This window comes from Ammospiza nelsoni, chromosome 25 (genome assembly GCF_027579445.1).
Source record: "Ammospiza nelsoni isolate bAmmNel1 chromosome 25, bAmmNel1.pri, whole genome shotgun sequence".
Lineage (NCBI taxonomy): Eukaryota > Metazoa > Chordata > Aves > Passeriformes > Passerellidae > Ammospiza > Ammospiza nelsoni.
The window spans coordinates 3,842,894-3,864,601 of NC_080657.1; the positions used below are offsets into that span (position 1 = coordinate 3,842,894).

General features: G+C 47.5%; 3 protein-coding genes across 8 annotated transcripts; 1 reads left to right on the forward strand and 2 right to left on the reverse strand.

The window, feature by feature from the left end:
• Positions 1-550: 550 nt before the first annotated feature.
• MEAF6 (MYST/Esa1 associated factor 6) lies at positions 551-7,101 on the reverse strand. 5 transcript variants are annotated; one of them, XR_009419995.1, is made up of 8 exons: positions 6,941-7,099; positions 6,709-6,824; positions 6,535-6,622; positions 5,925-5,970; positions 5,245-5,437; positions 2,378-2,435; positions 1,751-1,784; positions 551-1,307 (listed from the first exon to the last, which is right to left on the reverse strand). XR_009419995.1 is itself a non-coding variant. In XM_059488766.1 (8 exons), the coding sequence occupies exons 1-8, from the start codon at positions 7,034-7,036 to the stop codon at positions 1,299-1,301; spliced, it is 612 nt and encodes a 203-aa protein (XP_059344749.1). In that variant the 5' UTR covers positions 7,037-7,101; the 3' UTR covers positions 551-1,298. The 5 variants fall into 5 exon arrangements, 4 of the variants coding, with proteins under 4 accessions (XP_059344749.1, XP_059344750.1, XP_059344751.1 ...); XM_059488766.1 differs by lacking the exon at positions 2,378-2,435 and adding an exon at positions 2,538-2,567 and having other exon boundaries at positions 6,941-7,101; XM_059488767.1 differs by lacking the exon at positions 2,378-2,435 and having other exon boundaries at positions 6,941-7,100.
• A 1,827-nt stretch (positions 7,102-8,928) lies between these two features.
• SNIP1 (Smad nuclear interacting protein 1) lies at positions 8,929-15,040 on the reverse strand. The gene is made up of 4 exons (XM_059488837.1): positions 14,896-15,040; positions 14,718-14,820; positions 12,203-12,762; positions 8,929-10,380 (listed from the first exon to the last, which is right to left on the reverse strand). Exons 1-4 carry the CDS (start codon positions 15,030-15,032, stop codon positions 10,116-10,118), a joined length of 1,065 nt encoding a protein of 354 aa, XP_059344820.1. The 5' UTR covers positions 15,033-15,040; the 3' UTR covers positions 8,929-10,115.
• An 83-nt stretch (positions 15,041-15,123) lies between these two features.
• Positions 15,124-21,511, forward strand: DNALI1 (dynein axonemal light intermediate chain 1). 2 transcript variants are annotated; one of them, XR_009419980.1, is made up of 6 exons: positions 15,124-15,233; positions 15,340-15,416; positions 15,496-15,665; positions 17,017-17,195; positions 19,461-20,229; positions 21,168-21,511. XR_009419980.1 is itself a non-coding variant. In XM_059488632.1 (6 exons), the coding sequence occupies exons 1-6, from the start codon at positions 15,153-15,155 to the stop codon at positions 21,201-21,203; spliced, it is 708 nt and encodes a 235-aa protein (XP_059344615.1). In that variant the 5' UTR covers positions 15,124-15,152; the 3' UTR covers positions 21,204-21,511. The 2 variants fall into 2 exon arrangements, 1 of the variants encoding a protein (XP_059344615.1); XM_059488632.1 differs by having other exon boundaries at positions 20,065-20,229.
• Positions 21,512-21,708: the final 197 nt, after the last annotated feature.

The window sequence follows — 21,708 nt, forward strand, 5'->3', positions numbered from 1 at the left end:
ACACAGCCCAAAGCAGAATTCTGCTCCCTCACAATCCCAGACCCAAAACCTAGGGGAGCAAAGGGGCAGCAGAACATCTGAACCCTCAGATGTTCCACAGTCTGCACACTCTGGGGACTCAGTGACATCCCTGTCCCATGCAGGGGTTACACAAACACATCCCAGCACTGATAAAGCAATTCCCCACAGCTCAGTTCAACAGTAGCAATAAGATTCTGGCGTGGTTGCTGCGAGAAGCATCCAGCCATGATTCCTGTCCCTCTCCAGGGACAATCCAGCTGCCTCATCCTGATCTGTCAGCAATATTCCCTCACCAGCACAACCATGGACATTCCAGTCATGCCTTGCAGCAGGATCAGCCAAGCTGGAGATCAGAGCCTGGCACTCCCTGCAGAATTTAGGAACAGCTGCCCCAGGAGAGAAAGCACCAAGAGAACACCCAGGGACAAGGAACAGCTCCAGTGCCAAAGGGGAAGAATCCCAGCAAGTCCCCATAGAGCAGGTGGACACTAAAAAGCAGCAGGAGTCAAAGTCTGGACTGAATAAACCATGAGAAGAGACAAACATGGAACTTTTATTGTTTATGTACAAATGACAGAGGTTTGTATTTAAAAGAGAACCCACCCAAAGTCAGCGACAGTGAAGAGCTGGCTCTGAGCTCTGGCCCTTCCTGTACCTAATGCACTGAGGAATATTGGGAGATGGTGTTTAAAATGAAAGAGAAAAGGGTTAAACTGCCTTCTTCTCTGCTTGAGTAAGAATCAAAAGCTGCTCCACAAAATGAAGAACCTTCCACTACACGGACTAAACAAAGAAACCCAAAGTCAACTTGTAACTGTACACTTCAGCTTTAAAAAAGGCACAACAAAACCAACAAAATAAAACAAAACCAAAAGAAACCAAACCTGCAAAGCTAAATATCAGCAACAAAAGTTATTTAAGTCTCACAACATGGATGGGACACACTGAATCCTAGCCCAGTTCCAGTGGAAAAGGAAATGCCTCTGTGTGGGTCTGCAGGTGACAGGGGGCAGCAGTGTCAGCCTTTCCAGCAAGATCCCGACCAAGGTGGAAGCACAGAACAGTCAGGAACTCAGAACTACTACAACTACTGCACCACCTTTGTCCTCCTGCAACTCAGGTGATTTTAAAATGATGCAAAGTACATGGTCCAGGATTTCCTCCCCCCATCCAAGTCCCTTAGAATGAGTCACTCCTGCTGCAGCTGCCATCCTGCTTCAGGGCTTCTCAGTGGGGAGTCACAGACCTAAATCCCAGGAGCATCAGCACTGATGGCTCTAGTAGTCCTGCAGAGAAAGGACAGCACATGCACATTAACACCTTCCCACCTCCATTCTGCTTTTGGAGCTGGGGGTCTCAGTCCTCTCTCATCTCACACACCACTAGCTGCAGGCAGAACAGATCTTTCTCTTGTAGCTAAACATTGAAAAGCAGGACCCTTCCAACCTTGAGTATCAACTCAAACCAGATGCTTTTGATGCTCCAGATCATGACAAGAGGATGCAAAGCAGCTTTTTCCATGAGAAGCACACAGGAGTTATCTGTGACCTGGGCTCAGCTGCTGCCACAGCCAGGGGACAATGCTGACCTCACACTGCGACTCCTCAACCATGACAATAAGAACTCAAATGACAGCAGCAGCAGCAGCAGCAGGAGGGTTTTTAAAGCTTGCGAGTCAGCCAGCCCTTCCAGTGAGCAATGAAAACACAGACAGAGCACGGATACTTACGGCTCTTGGCTTTTTGTTTAACTTGAGATCAATCCTGTGGTTGGAAAGACAAGAGAAACGTCCATGTCAATACCTGACCCAACACCAGAGTTACTGCACAGGGCACAGCTAGACAGAGACTATGGTTAATCCATCACTCCCAGCTGGCTGAGCCAGGGGCTGTGCCCAGGGTTACTGGGCACCAGAGCAGCACAGGAGAGCCGAGTTATTATTTGCCAAAAAGCAGACTCCATCCACTCCCAGACAGAGTTAAGGGGCACAATCAATCACAGGGCACTTAGGCAGTGAACAAGGGGAACTAGGCATGCTTTATGTTAATTTAATCTGCCAGAGGTGTAACTATGCCACAGGTAATTAGCCAGACACAGCGTGAGAGTTATTTACTTGGATAGAGAGAGGAGTTAGGATGACAGGGATTATATGAGCCAAAATTACTGAGTTAAGTACATTTTTCCAAAAGGAAATATCCAAGTCTATACTTATCTCCTTAAGCAGCAAAGCCAAAATAATCAGTTTTTATACTAAGTTTTAAAGTTAAAAAGTTTTATCTATTCAAATATGAAACAGAAAGGTAAAGAAGAGTGAAGTTAATTTATAATTTGCTGAAGTTATTAAATAAAATGTTACCTCCATCACGCTTTTCTGTTTTTAAAAAATACTTCCCAGCCTAACCTAATATACATACCTACAATTAAACAGATAAACTAGGGGTTAGCGAGGTCTCAAAAGGCACATCGTGTCTACACACTAACAACACAGCACGAGTACTAATTCAAGTCAAACTTACTCAAAGTCATAATCAAACATGCCAGACGGGCTGAGGGGCAGCATTTGAAAGGAAGAAAGCAATAGAAATTAATATACTAATGAATTAAATCAATTAATTGATTAGCCACCCTAGCGAGTTTGCTAAAAAAAATAAAATGAAATAAATAATAAAGCCAGTGTTCAAACACCATCAAGTTCTTCAGATATCTTAACCAGACTGGACACAAAAAGCTCTCTGGCTTGGCAATGCAGAGTCCCCCTCCCCACTGGATTTTGGGAACAAGAGGTGTTAGCAGAGAGCTGGGTTTGGTCACACAGGGGATTTCAGGAGCTGAAGGAAGGGCAGCTGCCAGACCCAGGGCAGGACAGGAACCCAGGAGGGCTTGGGAAACCAAAGTGAGGGGTCAGGAAGCTGGGGAGGGGGCTGGGCTGCCAGGGCAAGGCAAAGCTGCTTCAGGCAGAGGTGACACAGAACTTGGTGCCCAACCTGCACTGGGCTGCTCCTCCCACACCCCAACAAGGCTGCTGTCCCCAGCTGGGTTACCCAGGGACATTGGGCCAGAGCTGTGCACTTTGGGGACTGTCCCACCCCCCAGACAAGTGGCCTCCAGACACAGCTGTGCCCACAGCTGGCAGGACTGATCAGGGAATCCCATTCCAGCACTGCACTAAGAGCAAACAGCACTGGGTTTGCTCAAACCCAGCCAAGCACACAGAAAATCTCCAGCCTGGCCTTGCTGTGGTGTGGCAGGGAGCAGAGGGACAGCACAGCCCCTGCAGCCACACCTGAGGCCCTGGGTGCACCTGAAGCCAAAGGTCCCACAGGGGGAGGCAGCGAGGCTCCTGCAGGGCCCTTCCCCAGCACCTCCCAGAACGGGGCAGCACAAGCCAGAGTCGTGCTGGCAAGAGGAAAAGCTTCTGAATAAAGAGAAAAGCCAACATTTCTTTTATTTTTCTCTTTTGACCCCTCAGGGGACCCACAGGTCTGGCTGAAGCACCTGTGGGGTTGTAGGGCCTGGAATGCCCTCGCTGCATGTTGTTGCTGGGGGGTTTTTAACCTAAACATATTCGAGAATTGTTTGGTCTTGTCTGCCAAAATTTAGGGGATACTCAGTAACAGCAATCACAATTTGAACAGAGCTTTTATTACAGACAAATTTAATGATCTTTTTATGTTTTTTAATTCTCTATCTGGCCCTGCTAAGCATTACAAACAGTCAGTTCCTGCCTTGCTGAGCCCCTCGGAGTGTCTGAAGGGGCCTGGGAACACAGAAGCTGCCACAGGTGAGCAGGGCAGGGCTGCTCTGTCCAGCCAAAGCTGCACAGGGGGATGTGAAGGAACCCAGAGCCACACAACCTGTTGGGAGACAGCTTCCCTCCAGCTCCTGTCCCTAAAGTCCAGGTCAAGGACCAGAGCAAAGAGATTTGTGTCAGTTCCAGCACCTGCCCTGCACCCCACCATGTTGTTGGCCATGGTTTGTGCAGGGAGAATATTTTATAATTTGTTTGAAATGGCAGTTTCCTTAAGCTGTACTTCAGTTTTACAGGTTGTTTCTCTGGACTTGTTCACGGATGTGGTTTCCTTGTGTTATTCCTGAACTTCTTCCAAATATCTACAGGCAAAAAAAGAGATTTGAACTTCTTTGGATTCCCAGTTCATGGGGAACCAAAGGGACATCCAGTCCTTTTGGATATTTGCCCAATTCAGGCTGCTGCAGGAAGGAAATTCTGACCTAAGAATTAAAGACATGCTAATGACTCAACACTTAATGAAGGCAAAAAAGGAGTTAAGCATTTTTCAAGCGTTGTACCTACCTCATGTCCCCACCCCACCTGTCCCCAGCCCCCCTTGTAAATTTTACCACTTTAAACCCTTTCTCTAATTGCATGGCAGATCCCTTAAAGAGGAGAGCCAGGCAGAGCCAACAGCTCAGAGCCAGCACAGACTGGCTCTGAGAAAGCTTTTAAAACTAGAAAGTTTTAAAAGCTCCATTACTTCTATGAAATCCTTAAGCCCCAGGTTCAGCAACCTTCCAGACAGCTCTGCAGGGTCTCCTCTCCAGGGTTTTCCTCCCTCAGGACCTGACTCAGGCACTGTCACAGCCAGAGCCTGGCTGAGGGCACAGGGACCAGCTCACTGCCCTCATTATGCCTCAGGGGCAGAGCTGGACAGGTAAATCCAACCAGAAAAGAGGTCAAGGAATCTGTTCCACGTGAATTTCAGGTCAGTTTAATAACAAACACTCTGAGGTGAAGGTGACACAGCAACTCCTCTATGCCAGCACTGAGACTCGGTTGGGATGTGAGAGCTAGAAGGGGCTGGAGTGGAAATCCAGACACAGGGAGTGTCCAAAACCCCAAAAACATTCCTATTTGCATTCCACTCTCCCTCAAAGCAAGCACTAACATTCCTGTCCTCCTGGGCTCTGCAGAAACCAAGCAGCAATCTCAGGAGGTCAGGACCTGCTGGAAGGAACAAGCTTTATCCTGCAGAGATGGGAGAGCTGGAGAAGCTGCCCAGCTGTGCCACAGCAGGAGTGAGCACCCTGTGCTGCTTATTTAACCTCCTCAGCACTCTCCCCTCCTCTTCCAAAAGCAGGAAAACCCCCAAAAAACTAACCCCAGCTGCCTGTTGGTTATTCCAACGTGTTCCCCTCAGGCGATAAATTCAATCCAGCCCCAGCCAACTGTCCAGGTGTGGTGAGCAGGCTGCTGGTCCCACTGACCTGTGTCTGTTTTTGTTCTTTCTCTTTTTGTGGCTGCTGTGGTGGCTCCCAGAGGAAGTGGAGGAAGCAGCTTTCTGAGGCTTCACACCCTGCACGGAGCCATCCAGCTCTTCAGCATCCTCCTGGTTGGGCTCATTCTCCTGGTTGTGGAAGTCTGGAGAAGTGTCACTCTCTGTGCCACTGCCCGGCTCCCCTAGAGCAGGACAAAGCCAGGTGAGCACCAGGGTGAGCTCCTGGCACAGCCCTGAGGGGGGGAAACAGCCCCAGAACAGCAGCAGAGGCACCTGAGCAGCACCAGGTGAATCACAGAGCCTCTGCAGGATGGACACGAGGCTGCTCCCCAGCACTGAGGAACCACATCTGATTTGGTGCTGGTCACAAAAAGGTTTCTCAGTGTCCTGGAGGTGAGTGGTCCCTCCCCAGGCCTCCTGTGACTGACACATTTACAGATGCAGGGCTTCAGCTCCTCCAGCCTCTTCCTCCACAGAGCACCAAAGCAAATTCAATCCTTTTCACACACAACACAGCCCTCTGAGCCTGGAAGGAACTTGGGAAGCCAGGAGCAGCCTGAGGGCAGCAGACAGAGGGGCTGGGCAGGGGAGCCAGACCCCAGACAGGGCAGAATGGTGGGGAGAGTGTAATTCTTCTCAAATTCAGAGCAAAATGACAAAGGGACTTACGCTTCTCAATGAGCTGGTCCTGCACTCCAGCTAATGCACTGACAGCCTGCAAAACAAACAGGATGTCAAGGCAAGCAGGGATTCACTTCCCAGGGCTCAAAGCACAGAGCCCAGGTCACACAGACACATCCCTCTGAAGTGCCCGATGTGGCACCGGGGCTCTGGGGCAGAGACAAAGCCAGGGGACAGCAGTGACACCAGGGACGGGCACCCTCCCACCCCTTAACACTCTGGAAGAGGCTGCAGGGTGGGATAGGGATGCTTAGGGCAGGGAGTCAGGGCAGGTATGGGATTTCAAATGGGGAAGTCATTCTGCAGGTGATCCCAGCAGGACTGAGGTACTAAGGGACAGGATGGGATGGGATGGGATGGGATGGGATGGGATGGGATGGGATAGGAATAAAACAGGAACAGCAATAGGGACAAGGAGAGGGATGGGGATAAAACAGGAACACAAATGGGAACAAGGAAAGGGATGGGATGGGGATAAAACAGGAACAGGACTGGGGACAAGGAAAGGGATGGGAATGCAGACAGGGATGAGGACAGAGATGAGGAGAGGGGTGGCCACAGGGACGGTGATGGGGTCAGGGCTCACCCCAGCACTCACCGCTGCTGAGGTGACCGAGGACTTGCTGAAGAGCCTCTCGGCCTCCTTGAACTTGCGGTTCCTGCGGTCGTTTTTGCTGTTGGAGTTCCTGAAACAGAGACAGGCGCGATGGCGGGGCCGGGCGGGCGGAGGGGCCCGGGCGGGCGGGCAGCGCCTCCTCCGCCCCTCACTCACTTCTGGTTGGTGAGATAGCGATCCCAGCCGCGGATGATGTTGCCGTACATCTGCGTGTCCTCCAGGTAGCTGCCCTCGAAGGCGTAGATCTGCCGCTCCAGGTTTGCCAGCGTCTCCTGCCGGGAAACACCGCCGCGCATGGAGCAGGCCGGGCCGCGCCGCTGCGGCCCCGCCGCTCCCCCGGCCGCTCCGCCGCCACCCGCACCGCACCGAGCCCTTCCCCGGTGCTCACCGCCAGCTCCTGCTTGCGTTTCACCAGCTCGGCGAGCTCCCGGCGGGTGTCGGGGATCTGAGGGGGCCCGCCGGCCTTGGCGTGCAGCGCGGCCATGGCGGCGCGGCCTGCGCGGGAGGGGCGGGGCGGTGCCGGCAGCCGCCGCCAGGGGCGCTGCAGAGGCGGGAGGGGCGGGGCGACAACCTCACCCTCATTACACCCTGCACTCCTAATTAATTATCCCGACTATCCTGGGAGGATGAATGGGGCTCAACCAAACACGAATCCGAAAAATCCTAGCTTTTTCTTCCATCTCTCACCTAGGCTGAATAGCAATCATTATCATCTACAACCCTAAATTTACCCTCCTCAGCTTCTACCTGGCTATTCCCTCAGCAGCCCTGGGAGGATAAATGGGGCTCAACCAAACACAAATCCGAAAAATCCTACCTTTTTCTTCCATCTCCCACCTCATTATCATCTACAACCCTAAACTTACCCTCCTCAACCTTCTACCTATACACTATAATAACTGCAACCGTTTTCCTCATCCTAAATGCAATCAAAAGTCCTAAAGCTTTGTGCCCTAATAACTGCATGGACCAAAATTCCGTCACTAAATCAATACCCTGGGGTAGCTTGGTCCATTGAGGGTGCTGGTGAGGAGGGAGGGATGGGGTGATAACCTCACCCTCATTAAACCCTACACTCCTAATTAATTATCCTGATTATCCTCTCAGCAGCCCTTGGAGGATGAGTGGGACTCAACCAAACACAAATCTGAAAAATCCTAGCTTTTTCTTCCATCTCCCACCTCATGATCATCTACAACCCTAAACTTCCCCTCCTCAACCTTCTACCTATACGCTATAATAACTGCAACCATTTTCCTCACCCTAAATGCAATCAAAGTCCTAAAGCTTTCTGCCCTAATAACTGCATGGACCAAAATTCCATCACTAAACGCAATACTCCCAAGGGTTGGAGCGTTCTGTGGTTCTGCTGCTAAAAATTCTGCTAAAAATTCAGAATTTCCCCGAGTCTGTGGTCTTTAGGGTCACTCTGAAAGGAAGGGGGGGTTTGTCTTTACAAACAACCTGTGGGTCTGCTAGTAGATAAAACCAGCACTGAGAGATGAAAGAAATAATGGGAAGGATTCTACTGATTGATAAATGGAATGAGAGGGATTTACACATCTACTGTAGGTCTGCTGATAAATAAAATTGGATACTGAGGGATGAAGGAAACAATGGGAAGGATTCCACTGATTGATAAATGGAATGAGAGGGATTTGTCTTTACAGACAAACTGTAGGTCTGCTGATAAATAAAACTGGAAACTGAGAGATAAAAGAAGTAATGAGAAGAAGCATTAATTTCATAGGACTTCCACTGATTGGCACAAGGAAAATAAAAAGGGGGGTATACATTAGAAGGGGGTCTCTAATAGGTGTTCTAGGAAGTTTGTACCTCTCAAGTACCTCAGTCAGTGGGGAAGAGAGGGAAATGCAGCTGGGAAACTGGGATAAAAAGGAGGCTGTGTCCTCTAACAACTTGAGAGACCCCATGGGAAATGTCCCATGGCCTCTCCCTTTATTAGGATGAAGTTCCAGGACTCCTCTGTCTCCTGTTTGGACACAAACCTCAGGTGTTAGTGGATTAATTTTCCTGACACCTCCAACCCAAACCCTTCTGTGATCCTATTAAACTGAGTCACTCTGATCCTCTGCAGTGACACTGGGGGCCAGTTTGCCCTTTTGCAGTACAGCAATTCTGTCACCTCCCATTCGTGTGAGAACCCTGTCAGGGCACACAGAATGATCCACCCTGGGGTGAGAAAGGGGAGCAATACAAACCTCCTGTGCTCACAGCTTCTCCAGGATACAAATTGTGCAGTTTTGAACTTATTTGGTTTCTTTACTACAGAAACAACTACTGAAACTTCAAGTCTTCTGAGGAAAAAAGAAAAAAGGACGCTAGAAAAATATTACAACTGAAAGCAATCAAGGCTAAATTTACAAATTGTTTATTTAAAAACCCTTGGAGTAGATATAAAGGAGCTCCTCCTGCTCAAACCCCATCCTACCCATCTGAAACCCCAGAGCAATGCCCCATATTTACACTATCCATGTGTACAACAAGCACCTTTGTGTACAGTCTGTACACAGCAGGGACAAAGAGGTGAGACCACAAACACCCAGGTGAGTCAGTGAAGTGTGGGACACACACATTGAACATAAAGCAACGTTGGAGAGACACCAAAAACTCTGCAACTCCCAGTGAGTGGGACTGGTGCTTCTCTCCCTAAACACTGACTTCTTCACTGTTAAACAAAGGACTTGGGTAAGTTTTTATAAAAAGAGAACTTAAATAGTGCAAACTGGTTAAAACATGTCACCCTATCAAAGGTGTTTCTTCCTGACACAAACAAACCCTGGGGTGGGGTCAGGAAAAAGGGTTCTAGCTTACAACCCAGACACTCCACATCCAGGGCAGCTTCAGCATCATGTGTGGGAACAGGGAACTTGGGTCACAGTCTCATCACCTGAAATTCCAAGAACTGTTTAACTTCTGTTTCACATTCTCTTGTGATTTCCAGACGGAATTCCAGTGAAATGCCCGTCCCTCAGTTACCAATGAGACAAATTAAATACTAAAAACATACAAATACATGAGAATCTTTGCCACATTTCTGCCATTTTAGCAGTGATCCAGGTAAATTCTCCTGTCAGAACTCTCAACAGGCAGAGGAATTTGGCAAACTACTGAACAGGACGTGCATCAGGTACTCTCTAACTAACCTTTCAGTCTGTAGCATTTTCAAAGGGCTACAACAAAACAAGTCATAAAAATAATTTTCCAGATGCTGTCTGTGTTTGACATGGTTTGCTGGAAGAGTCTGGCAACATCTGTGGAGGGTTTCCAGCACCAAGAGTTTTCACATCCAGGTGCTCTTCGGCTTCTTGGGAGAAAAATAAAATAAAAAATAAAGCTGTATTTCCTGATATGCAAAACTATCAAACACAAATAACGAGCAAAGCTCCTCAAAACAAACTATGGGAACAGACCAGCAACAGAGAAAGGACTTTAAGGCAACAAGAGGCATCAGTGCTGCAATGCTCCACGTTCACATCCCAGTCCTGTTCAACCACAAGGAGTTTCCCTCCTCTGCCTCTCCCCAGCTTCTCCCTCCTCCGTTAACTGTCAGACTCCTCCTCCTTCTCCTCATCCTCATCATCGTCCTTGGTGTTGGCCTCAGATTTGTCAGAGGACTCGTGGAGCAGCACGTACTCCCTGCTGCTGAAGCCGAACTTGAGCACGTCCTTCTCCTTGAGTTCGTAGTAGCGCTGGGGCTCGATGCGCTGGTTGTTGAGGAAGGTGCCGTTCCCCGAGCCCAGGTCGATGATGTAGGGCCTCACCCTGCGGCCCACGGTGCCATCAGCCCGGGTGTACTCCACCAGCCTGCAACAAAACCACTGCTCAGCCACCTGAGACACTGCAAACGTGTTCAAAAAGCAGCAGGGGCAGAAATTGTGCTCTGCGGGGTGGTGGGAAGATGGCTTATAACGAAGGGTCTTGTAACTTTTTGACCTAAACTGTAAAAACGTGAACTAAACTCACTTACCTATGTAAGAAAACAAAACAAAAAGAACCCTGCGTTGTGAAAAACAATTTAAAAACCTTAAATTCCTTCCAAATTCCTCCCACTCCCCAAGCTCCAACTGGTACTGGAAGACGGCTTATAACTAAGAGCCTTGTAACTTGTTAACCTATACTTACAAACACCAACTAAACTCACTTTTCTTACTTGTGTAGGAAAAAAACCCAACTGAATTATTAAAACCAATTCAAAAATATCATCCTAAATTCCTTCAAAGCCCCTCCCACTCCTGAGCTCTCACCAGAACTGGAAGACTGCTTATAACTAAGAGTCTTGAAACGCTTTAATCTATACTTAAAAACATGAACTAAACTCAGATTTCTTATTTACGTAAAGAAAAAAACCAAACAACTGCATTATCAAAACCAATTCAAAATTCTTAAATTCCTTCCAAACTCCTCCCACTCCCTCGAGCTCTCACTGGTACTTGAGGATAGCTTATAACTAAGAGCCTTGTAACATTTTAACCTATACTGTAAAACCATGAACTAAACACACTTTTCTTACTTATGTAGAAAAAAATAACCAACTGAATTATCAAAACCAATTCAAAAATCTCATCTTAAATTCCTTCAAAACTCCTCTCAGTCCCGAAGCTGCCTGAGCTCCCACTGGTACTGGAAGACAGCTTACAACTAAGAGTCTTGTAACTTTTTAACTGTAAAACCATGAACTAAACTCACTTTTCTTAATTATGTAGAAAAAACCACAAACAACTGCATTATCAAAAACAATTAAAAACCCTTAAATTTGTTCCAAGCTGCTCCCACTCCTGAGCCTCACTGGTACTGGAAGACAGCGTGCTGCTTGGAGCAGGAGGAGTGGTCAATGGAGATGGGTTTTATTAATTAATAGATCTTTAAAAAGCCTTATAACTGAGTGCCTAGTAACCTTTTAACCTATACCATAAAAACATGAACTACTTTCCTAAAAAAAAAACCAAACTGCATTATCAAAACCAATTCAAAAATCATCTTAAATTCCTTCCAAACTCCTCCCACTCCCTGAGCTCTCACGGGTACTGGAAGACAGCTTATAACTAAGTATAACTTGCAACTTTTTAACCTATACTGTAAAACCATGAACTAAAGGCACTTTTCTTACTTGTGTAAAAAAAAAAAAAACAAAACCAAAAACCAAACTGCATTATCAAAACCAATTCAAAAATCATCTTAAATTCCTTCCAAGCTCCTCCCATCCCCGAGCTCTCACCGGTACTGGAAGACGGCTTACAACTAAGTATAACTTGCAACTTTTTAACCTATACTGTAAAAATGTGAACTAAACTCTCTTACCTATGTAAAAAAAACCCCAAAACCAACTGCATTATAAAAACCAATTAAAAAATCTGATCTTAAATTCCTTCCAAGCTCCTCCCCCCGCCGAGCCTCACCGGTACTGGAAGACGGCGTGCTGCTTGGAGCAGGAGGGGTGGTCGATGGGGATGGGTTTTATTAATCAATAAACCTTTAAAAAGCCTTATAACTGAGTGCCTAGTAACCTTTTAACCTACACAGTAAAAATGTGAACTAAACTCTCTTACCTATGTAAAAAACCAACTGCACTATCAAAACCAATTCAAACCCCTTAAACTCCTCCCAAACCACCCCTGCCGAGCCTCACCGGTACTGGAAGACGGCGTGCTGCTTGGAGCAGGAGGGGTGGTCGATGGGGATGTCGGCGATGCGGCGGTGCCGGCCCAGCAGGTAGGCGCTCTGCCTGTGGATGTACATCACGGGCAGGAACTCGTCGTTCTTGAAGGGATACAGGCGCCAGCGCGTCTTGGGGATGCGCGCCTCGGGCGGCTCGCTGTACTTGATCACCACGCCCCGGAAGGTGTTGCTGTCCTCCAGCAGCGCCCCCGACAGCTCGAAGCTCGGTTTCTCCTTGTTGGCGGCGGGTTTTTCTTTCTGCTTGCTGTCTGACTGCCAGGGCTCAGCGTCGGGCTCGCCCTGCCGGTGCTCTCGCCTCCTCTCGTTGTGCAGCTCCCTCTCCGCCTGCTGCTCCCGCAGGTTCTGTGCGTCCCGCTCGTGGCTGCGAGCTCCAGGGTTCTTCTTCCTGTCTGAGTGCTCCTTGTGCCTGTCCCTGTCCCCGCTCCTGTCGCGGTCCCGCCGCTGCTCCTGCTCTGCTGGGTGCCTCTGCTTCCTCTCCTCCTTCACCCTGCCACAGTGATCCTCCCGCTCCTGCAGGGACAGCCAGAGTCAAACAGCAGCTCAGCCACTCAGCCTTTTGGAAAATCAGCAGCTTATAGCTAAGTAGAACTTGTAACTTTTTAACCTATGCTGGAAAAATAGGAACTAAACTCATTTACCTATGCAAAAACCCCCCAAAAACTAAACTGCATTATCAAAACCCTTAAATTCCCTCCAAACCTTGCCCACTCGCTGAGCTCTCACTGGTACTTGAGGACAGCTTTTAACTAAGAGCCTTATAACTTTTTAACCTATACTTACAAACACAAACTAAACTCACTTTCCTTACTTATGTAAAAAAACCAACTGCATTATCAAAACCAATTCAAAAATAATTTTCAAATCCTTCCAAACTCCTGCCAGTCCCTGAGCTCTCACTAGTACTTGAGGATAGCTTATAACTAAGAGCCTTGTAACTTTTTAACCTGTACTGTAAAAACATGAACTAAACGGTCTTACCTATGTATAAAAAAACCAAAAAACAAACTACATTATCAAAATCAATTAAAAACCCTTAAATTTCTTCCAAACTCCTCCCAGTCCCAAACTCTCACTGGTACTGGAAGACAGTCTTGTAACTTTTTAACCTATACTTACAAACACAAACTAAACTCACTTTCCTTACTTATGTAAAAAAACCAACTGCATTATCAAAACCAATTAAAAAATCATTTTAAATTCCTTCCAAACTCCTGCCAGTCCCCAAGCTCTCACTGGTACTGGAAGATGGCTTATAACTAAGAGCCTTGTAACTTTTTAATCTAAACTGTAAAAACATGAACTAGATGTTCTTATCTATGTAAAAAAAAAAAAAAAAAAACAAAAAAACAAAAAACCCAAACAAACAACAAACTGCATTGTCAAAACCAATTAAAAACCCTTAAATTCCTTCCAAACTCCTCCCAGTCCCAAACTCTCACTGGTACTGGAAGACAGCTTATAACTACGAGTCTTGTAACTTTTTAACCTATACTTACAAACACAAATTAAACTCACTTTTCTTACTTATGTAAAAAACCCAACTGCATTATCAAAAACTAATTCAAAAATCATCTTAAATTCCTTCCAAGCTCCTGCCAGTCCCCGAGTTCTCACTGGTACTGAAAGATGACTTATAACTTGAAACTTTTTAACCTAAACTGTAAAAACCTGAACTAAACTCACTTACCTATGTAAGACAACAAAAAAAAAACCTCTGCATTATCAAAACCAATTGAGAAATCATCTTCAATTCCTACAAAACCCCTCCCACTGCTGAGTCTCACTGGTACTGGAAGATGGCTTATAACAAAGAGCCCTGTAACTTTTTAACCTGTAAAAACACCAACTTGTAAAAACATAAACTAAGAGTCTTGTAACTTTTTAACCTGTAAAAACATGAACTTTTAAACTGTAAAAACACGAACTGAACAGCAGCTCATCTACCTCGGCCTTTTAGAAAATCCCAATCCCACACACTGGGATACTGGGATGTCCCTCCCTCTGATTTGAGGCGCATCTGTGGTTGTGCACACACGGGAAATAAATGAGGGTGCAGTGCTGAACCCACCATTGGTGACCCTGCAAATGGCACTGACGCAGACACACAGGGAGTATTTACACAGGATGCAGAAAGGGTTTTGCCATCTTGCTGGGGTGCAGCTCTGACACCACCTGGAACAGATTTCCCTGCCAAACCACTTGGCTTCCCGCAATTTGCATGGAATAAAGCGCCACAAACAGGCAGCGCAGCCTGCTCTGGGGAAAGGATGCAGCTCCCTGGGCTGCGGCACCGGCAGGGCTCTGAGAGGAGCTCCAGGCACGGGTGGCACAGCTGAGCCGGGCAGCGGGAGCTCCTGACTCGCCAGACACGGCACACCGGGCAGGGCCCTGTCTGAACCGACCTTCTGTGCTCGCCAGGCCGAGTCCCGGGAACCGGGCCCCGCTGCACCGACAGCCCCGCTCACCTGCTTCACCCTCACGGCGCCGTGGTGCGGGCTGTGGCTGCGGCTCCTCCTGCCTCGCGGCGAGCGGCTCCTCCTCCCGGACCTGCTCCTCCGCCGGGGCGACCTGCGGAACAACGGGAGGGGTTGAGCGGCGGGGCCGGGCCGAGCGTGGCGGGGCCGAGCGGCTGGGCCTCCTCACCTGCTGCCCGCGCGCGGCCCTGCCGGGCCCCGCCGCTCCTCGCTCGGGCTGCGCCGGGGGCTGCGCCGCTCGGCCTTCACCGCCACCTCCCGCCGCCGCCGCCGCTCTCTCCGCCGCTCCTCCGCCGCGGCCTCCATGGCGCCCGTCCCGACGGAAGTGCCGCCACTTCCGCCCCGCCGGTACTTCCGGCCCGCCGGCGCTTCCGCCCGGGCGTTGGTGCGCGGCGCGGTCGCCATGGTGACAGTGCCGCGGCCGCCATGGCGGCGCCGCCGGAGTCGCTGCTGCGGTACTGCCCGCCCGTGGTGGTGTCCCACCGAGAAGACAGGCCCTCCGCGGCGGTGAGCGCCCACGGGGCACGCGGGGGGGCACCGCGCTCCGCCGGGGCTGAGCGGGCCGGGGACGCGGTGCCCTGCCCGCTGCTACAGCGCTGTCGTGTTCCCGCAGGGTCAGGCTCCGCGCACCCCCGCCGGCTTCGCCACGCAGCAGCCGCAGGAGCTCCTGAACCTCATCCTGCCGCCGCGGTGAGCGGGGCCGGGCCGGGGCCGGCGGTGCCCGGGGGGCGCCCGGTGCCTCCGGTAACGGCCGGTGCTTGTCTGGCAGGGAGTGGGAGGAGGCGCAGAAGCTCTGGGTGCAGGAGGTGAGCACCGCGCCCAGCACCCGCCGCGACGTCGTGCAGCTGCAGGAACAGCTGGACCGGCAGCTGCAGCAGCGGCAGGCGCGGGAGACCGGGCTGTGCCCCGTGCGCAGGGAGCTCTACACGCAGTGCTTCGGTCAGTGCCCGACACAGCTCCCACCCCGGGGACAGCCTGCACATGAAAAACAGCCTTAAATCCTTGTAGTTACCCTCTTAGCTGCGCTTCGACCGAGTTTAGTTAAAGTAACTTATAGCCGTTTATATGTTACACACCCTAATGACAGTGCTAGGCTCCCAAAGGTGAGGGGTTGCCTTCACATGAAAAACAGCATGAAATACTCGTAGCTACCCTCTTAGCTGCACTTCAACCAAGTTTAGTTAAAGTTACTTATAGCCATTTTTATGTTACACTCCAGTGACACAGTGCTGAGCTCCCAAAGGCGAGGGGATGCCTGCATGTGAAAAACAGCTTTAAATCCTCCTAGTTGTCCTCTAAGTTTCACTTGAACTACGTTTATCTGAAGTAACTTATAGCTGTATGTGTGTTACACACTCTAATCGCACAGTGCTGGGCTCCTTAAGGTAAGGGGTTGCCTGCACATGAAAAACAGCCTTAAATCCTTGTAGTTATCCTCTTAGTTTCACTTCAACTAAGTTTATTTAAAGTTACTTATAGCTCTGTGTGTGTTACACACTCTACAGTGTGAGGGGTTGCCTGCACATGAAAAACAGCCTTAAATCCTCATAGTTATCCTCTTAACTGCACTTCAACCGAGTTTATTTAAAGTTACTTAAAGCTGTGTGTGTGTTACATGGGCTCCCAAAGGCGAGGGGTTGCCTGTGAAAAACAGCTTTAAATCCTTGAAGTTACCCTCTTAGCTGCACTTTAACTAAGTTTTATCTAAAGTAACTTACAGCTGTGTGTGTTACACACTCTATGGTGTGGGCTCCCAAAGGTGAGGGGATGCCTGCACGTGAAAAACAGCTTTAAATCCTCATAGATTTCCTCTTAGCTGCACTTCAACTAAGTTTATTTAAAGTTACTTACAGCTCTGTGTGTGTTACACACTCTAATGACACAGTGCTGGGCTCCCAAAGCTGAGGGTTAGCCATGGGTTGGAGAGCAGGGTCCTCTGAGGGCTCCCCCATGACTGCAACAATCATTACACGTTTTTAAGTGTTTGCTGTTGCAGATTAGGGGATCAGCTAATTACTGGCATTACCTGGAGGGCTGCACCACCACTCTGCTTTTACCTGCTGTGCTCAATGTAACAAAACACTGCACAAACCAACAACCCATCAAATTCCTCCTCCTCCATAAAACACTGCAAAACAACAAGTTATTTACACAAACCGTGTGAGAAAGTTTGTTACAGGAATATAAACATGAGAATGCTTAGAAAATCTTGAATGATCAGCGTGACAGCGAGATGAGCAGCCGTGTCCCTGGCAGAGGCACTGCAGGCTCTGTCCCTCCTCCCTTGCAGACGAGCTGATCCGGCAGACCACGGTGAGCTGTGCGGAGCGGGGGCTGCTGCTGCTGCGCGTGCGGGACGAGCTGCAGCTGACACTGTCGGCGTACCAGGCGCTCTACGAGAGCAGCGTGGCCTTCGGCGTGCGCAAGGCGCTGCAGGCCGAGCAGGGCAAGGCCCACCTGGAGAAAAGGGTGAGACACCTGCACTGAATGGTCTGAAGGACAGGGGGTGGAAGCAGGTTTCCTTGCTGTAAGAGCCTGAATGAGAGATGTGGAGCTGTCAGCTCCAGCTGCAGGCAGGCCTGGAGTCCTGCATCCCTCATTCAGGCTCTTACTAATGGTGCCCCACGTTGGGTGCCACTCTGAGAGCTTAAATGAGACGTGGGACTCCAGGCTGCTCTCCAAAGTGCAGTTTATTGTATCCAAGATTTTCAGCAGTCCAGCATTGTGGGTGACAGAGCCTGTGCCTACAGCTGGAGTCCTGCATCCCTCATTCAGGCTCTTACTGATGGCGCCGCACGTTGGGCGCCACTGTAAGAGCCTAAATGAGACATGTGGGACTCCAGGCAGCTCTACAAAATGCAGTTTGTTACATCCAAGAGGTTACAGCAGTCCAGGGTCATGAGTGACAAAGCCTGTGCCGACAGCTGTCAGCTCCAGCTGCAGGCAGGCCTGGAGTCCTGCATCCCTCATTCAGGCTCTTACTGATGGCGCCGCACGTTGGGCACCACTATAAGAGCTTAAAGAGAGATGGGGACTCCATGCAGCTCTCCAAAATGCAGTTTATTCCATGCAAGATGTTACAGCAGTCCAGGGTCATAGGCAACAGAGCCTGTGCCTACAGCTCTGTCAGCTCCAGCTGCAGGCAGACCTGGAGGCCCTTTAATTTTGGTTACAATGCATTCTATACTTTTCTTTTGGTTACAATGCATTCTGTGCTTTTCTTTGCTGAGTATCTTAATACAGCAGAACCAATCTATACCTTAACTTTTATCTATAGCCTATCATAACTACTATAATTACCATATTCATGTTACTGTTCTCCAATCACTAAAAGTCAGTACATTACAGTTTAAGCTAGAAGTTGGTTTTTCTTGCAGTGGAAAGTTCTGAGACCTTTTTTCTACTTGCAACATTGGCAGGCTTGTTTGCCTGTGTTATCTTTCTGTTTGGTAAAAACATCTTCTGTTTAAAGTGAGTTTATTCTTTGCTCTAAGCCACGAAAACCCCTTCTAACTAACACACCCTTTGCCTCCTTGGTTATCCAGTAAGACTGGCTCAGCAATTCTTTTCTTCTATATCAAAACTTGCTTCCATCTCTATTCCTTCATCAGACTCTACATTTAAAAATCTTTCTGCTAAACATACACATCTGTGAGACTTTCTTGTCAAACTTTCATCCTTCCCAACACCTTGCCAAACTACTTGGGTTCCTGTGGTGGTGTTCACAGGGGTCCCAGGATGAGGGAAGAGATGAGAATCTTGACTCTATGTTGCAGAAGGCTGATTTATTATTTTATATTAATATATTATATTAAGATATATATTACATTAAAAGAAAATATATTAGATATATTAGAACCATACTAAAAGAATAGAAGAAAGGATTTCATCAGAAGGCTAGAAAGGAATGGAATGGTAATAAAATCTTGTGACTGACCAGAGACTGGACTTTGATTGGCCATTAATTAAAAACAACCACATGAGACCAATCACAGATGCACCTGTTGCATTTCACAGCAGCAGATAGTTATTGTTTACATTTCGTTTCTGAGGTCTCTCAGCTTCTTAGGAGAAAAGATCCAACTAAAGGATTTTTCATAAAATATGTCCTTGACAGGTTCCCACAAGGCGCTCTGCAGGCACTATGCAGACTGTGGGAAAGCTGTTTCCTTTCCCAAAGTCTGCACAGTGGAATTTTTGTCTGCTATGCTAATTCCAAACCTCCACCTTGACCCCTTCCTGTTTGCCTTAGTGTTTATATCAAGTTTCTGTTGTGGTGGTTTATTTTATGGGAAGAACCTTCTTTGATAGTGTTTAGAGAATTTCTTATGTCAAGTTTCTGTTGTGGTGGGTTATTTTATAGGAAGATCCTCTTTGATAGTGTTTAGAGAATTTCTGCTCTTTAAATCTTTACAGCTTCCCATTGTACAAGAGATTCTAAAAAATTACTTTAAAAACATAGTCCGCTGTCTCTGCTTGCCATGTATGAACTCTGATACTGAATTTCTTTCTCTTTTACTGTTGAAAACAATGCAAAAGCAGAGTTTAATTAGTGCTAGTATCCCAATTAATGTAATACAATTATTTTACTGAAACCTGTTATCTTTTTTCAAGTTTTGACTGTAAATTAAAGTGTGACAAGGTGAATGACGCCTTGGGGCCCCGTGATGGAGCTTTCTGCACATGAACATAGCAGATTTTATATCCTTAAATTTATTGTTTCTGTTTCCGCAGGATGGCAGCAAAGACCATCAAAATACTCAGCTCACTCTCCTCGGGCTTAGCTGCTCTTCTGAAGCTTGTTGTACAGCTTTAAAGACTGCACCACACTCCACTCTCTCCTGATGCCATAAATTTTTTCTCTTGTATTTTTCAGATTCTGCACTGCATTAGTAAATAACTCTGAACTTCTTCATATAGAGTGTTAGCAAGTTCTCTTCACAGTTTAGTTAGCCAAAACAATCTTTTTTCTTTTCCTGAGAACACCATTATAGCTTCAGGCTCAAAAAGTATGAGCAGTAAATTGAGGAGAGCAAACTGGGAGGATGGGACTTCATAACCTGAAGCTGTAATTCAGCAATTAACTCCAATATGTAAATGGGCCAATACTTATAAAACTGTGAAAACTCTTGACCCATGGTGCATTTTGGGTGTAGCCACAACCAGGCTCATGCACTGCCAAAGGTGTATCCTTTGAAAGCCTTTTAATAAAACTTCCTTCATTCCTTTAACTCTGGCTAGCCTCTGTTCTAGGTAGCCTCTCAAGGCATCAGTCCCATCTGAACTAAAAATTGACTATTTTCCAACAAAACCTGAGACATCTGTACTCTTTCCCAAGATTGCAGAGCTGGAAGAGGAGAAGGAGGAGCTGGAAAAACAAGTGAGCGAAGAGAAAGCGAAATGTGAGGCCATTGAAAGGCAAGAAACAGAACGGAGAGAAATAGAAGAGAAGAAACACAGTGAGGAGGTTCTGTTCCTCAAACGGACAAACCAGCAGCTGAAGGTCAGTACAAATCCAGAATTCCAAATACTAGTGGTAAAATTCTCATTAAAACCATTAAAGCCCTAGTAACACAACACACCATTTAACATTAAATATTACCCAAGAACAACTGTGCAGGGACTGGATAATTACTTGTGCTTGTGGCTTTGGGGAGAACAGAGCTGCTGCTCTGTACTTTGTTTTTAAAAGGAAAACAAAACCCCACATCTTTTAAGTAAGGAAAGAATGTCACCCTGAACAGCATCAAATGTTTCTGGCTACAACTACAAACATTTCCCTTAGAGCAAGCTGCTTTTCCTGCAGATTTTACTTTTTAACTCAGATTTTCAGGCTGCCTTGGAATGTTTTAGGACACAAAATCTTAGATCAGATGTGTGTTGCCCCTGAATCAGATTCTTCCTTGAAGTACCTGTACTTGACCAGCTGTGTGTGCCACTGCTGAGGGTTATTGTGGCTGCTCCCATCCATCCACTAACTGGCATCAAATTTTCTCACTAATCACAAAATTTGCTGTTCCCAGCTACTCTTGTCCTGGAGTCAGTTCATGTTCCAAATGCTAGAGAGCCAAATACTTAATTTAGCTCACATAGTCCAGCTTCAAATCTGAGAATTCAGACCACTGTTTCAACAGCTTTTATTTAATTTCCTCCTCAATGCTTCACATTCTAAACAGAATCTCTCATCGTACAGAGCCAAGGCCAGCTCTCTTCTCCTCAGAATGTAACAAATTTCATGCCAGGAACGACAAACTAATTTATAAAACATGTAGGAACGGAATTGCTGGGGAACAAACCTGGCCTGGCTCTCCTGGCAGCAGCACAACATCCCTCAGCTCCTTGCTGTGAACATCCAACAGAAAATTTAGCCCTCCACAGCACTGAAGGTTTATTTTTTGGTTAGGAAATCTAATTTGTCTCACTGTCTCATTTGTTTTTCAGGCCCAACTTGAATGCATCATTGCAGCAAAGAATTAATTGTTTTGTTGTCCTCAAGGCAGGCTCAGAAGAGCTGTCAGAGCAAGAAGCTTGCAATTAGTGACAAAGATTTGTCTTCCTAAAATGATCTTGAGTTTTCACTTACCAGTAACAGCAGGCAGTGTAACTGTGTTCTTTCTTTCTCTCTTGAAGAGTTGAAATTCAAGAGCTTTTATTAATTACTGCTCCCTCCTTCAGAGCCATCTCAGCAGTCAGCTCTTTGAACAGTGAACTTGTCTGGAACTTGCCTGTTGGTAATGTGCTAATGACCTTCAAAGCAATAACTAATAAATATTTTTAAATGCAAACATCTCTCTGACATTATTAATTTGAAAATGTTGTAGAAGATTCAGAAATATAGAAGTGCCTACAAGCAAAGTAAGTCACATGCACCAAGAAATGGCAGCTCACTCTTGGACAGGTGTCTTGGGGGCATTTCCTTGAGTATCTGCTGGTGTCAACTGTTCATGGACATCCCTTGCCAGAACCATCAGCAGTGACAGCA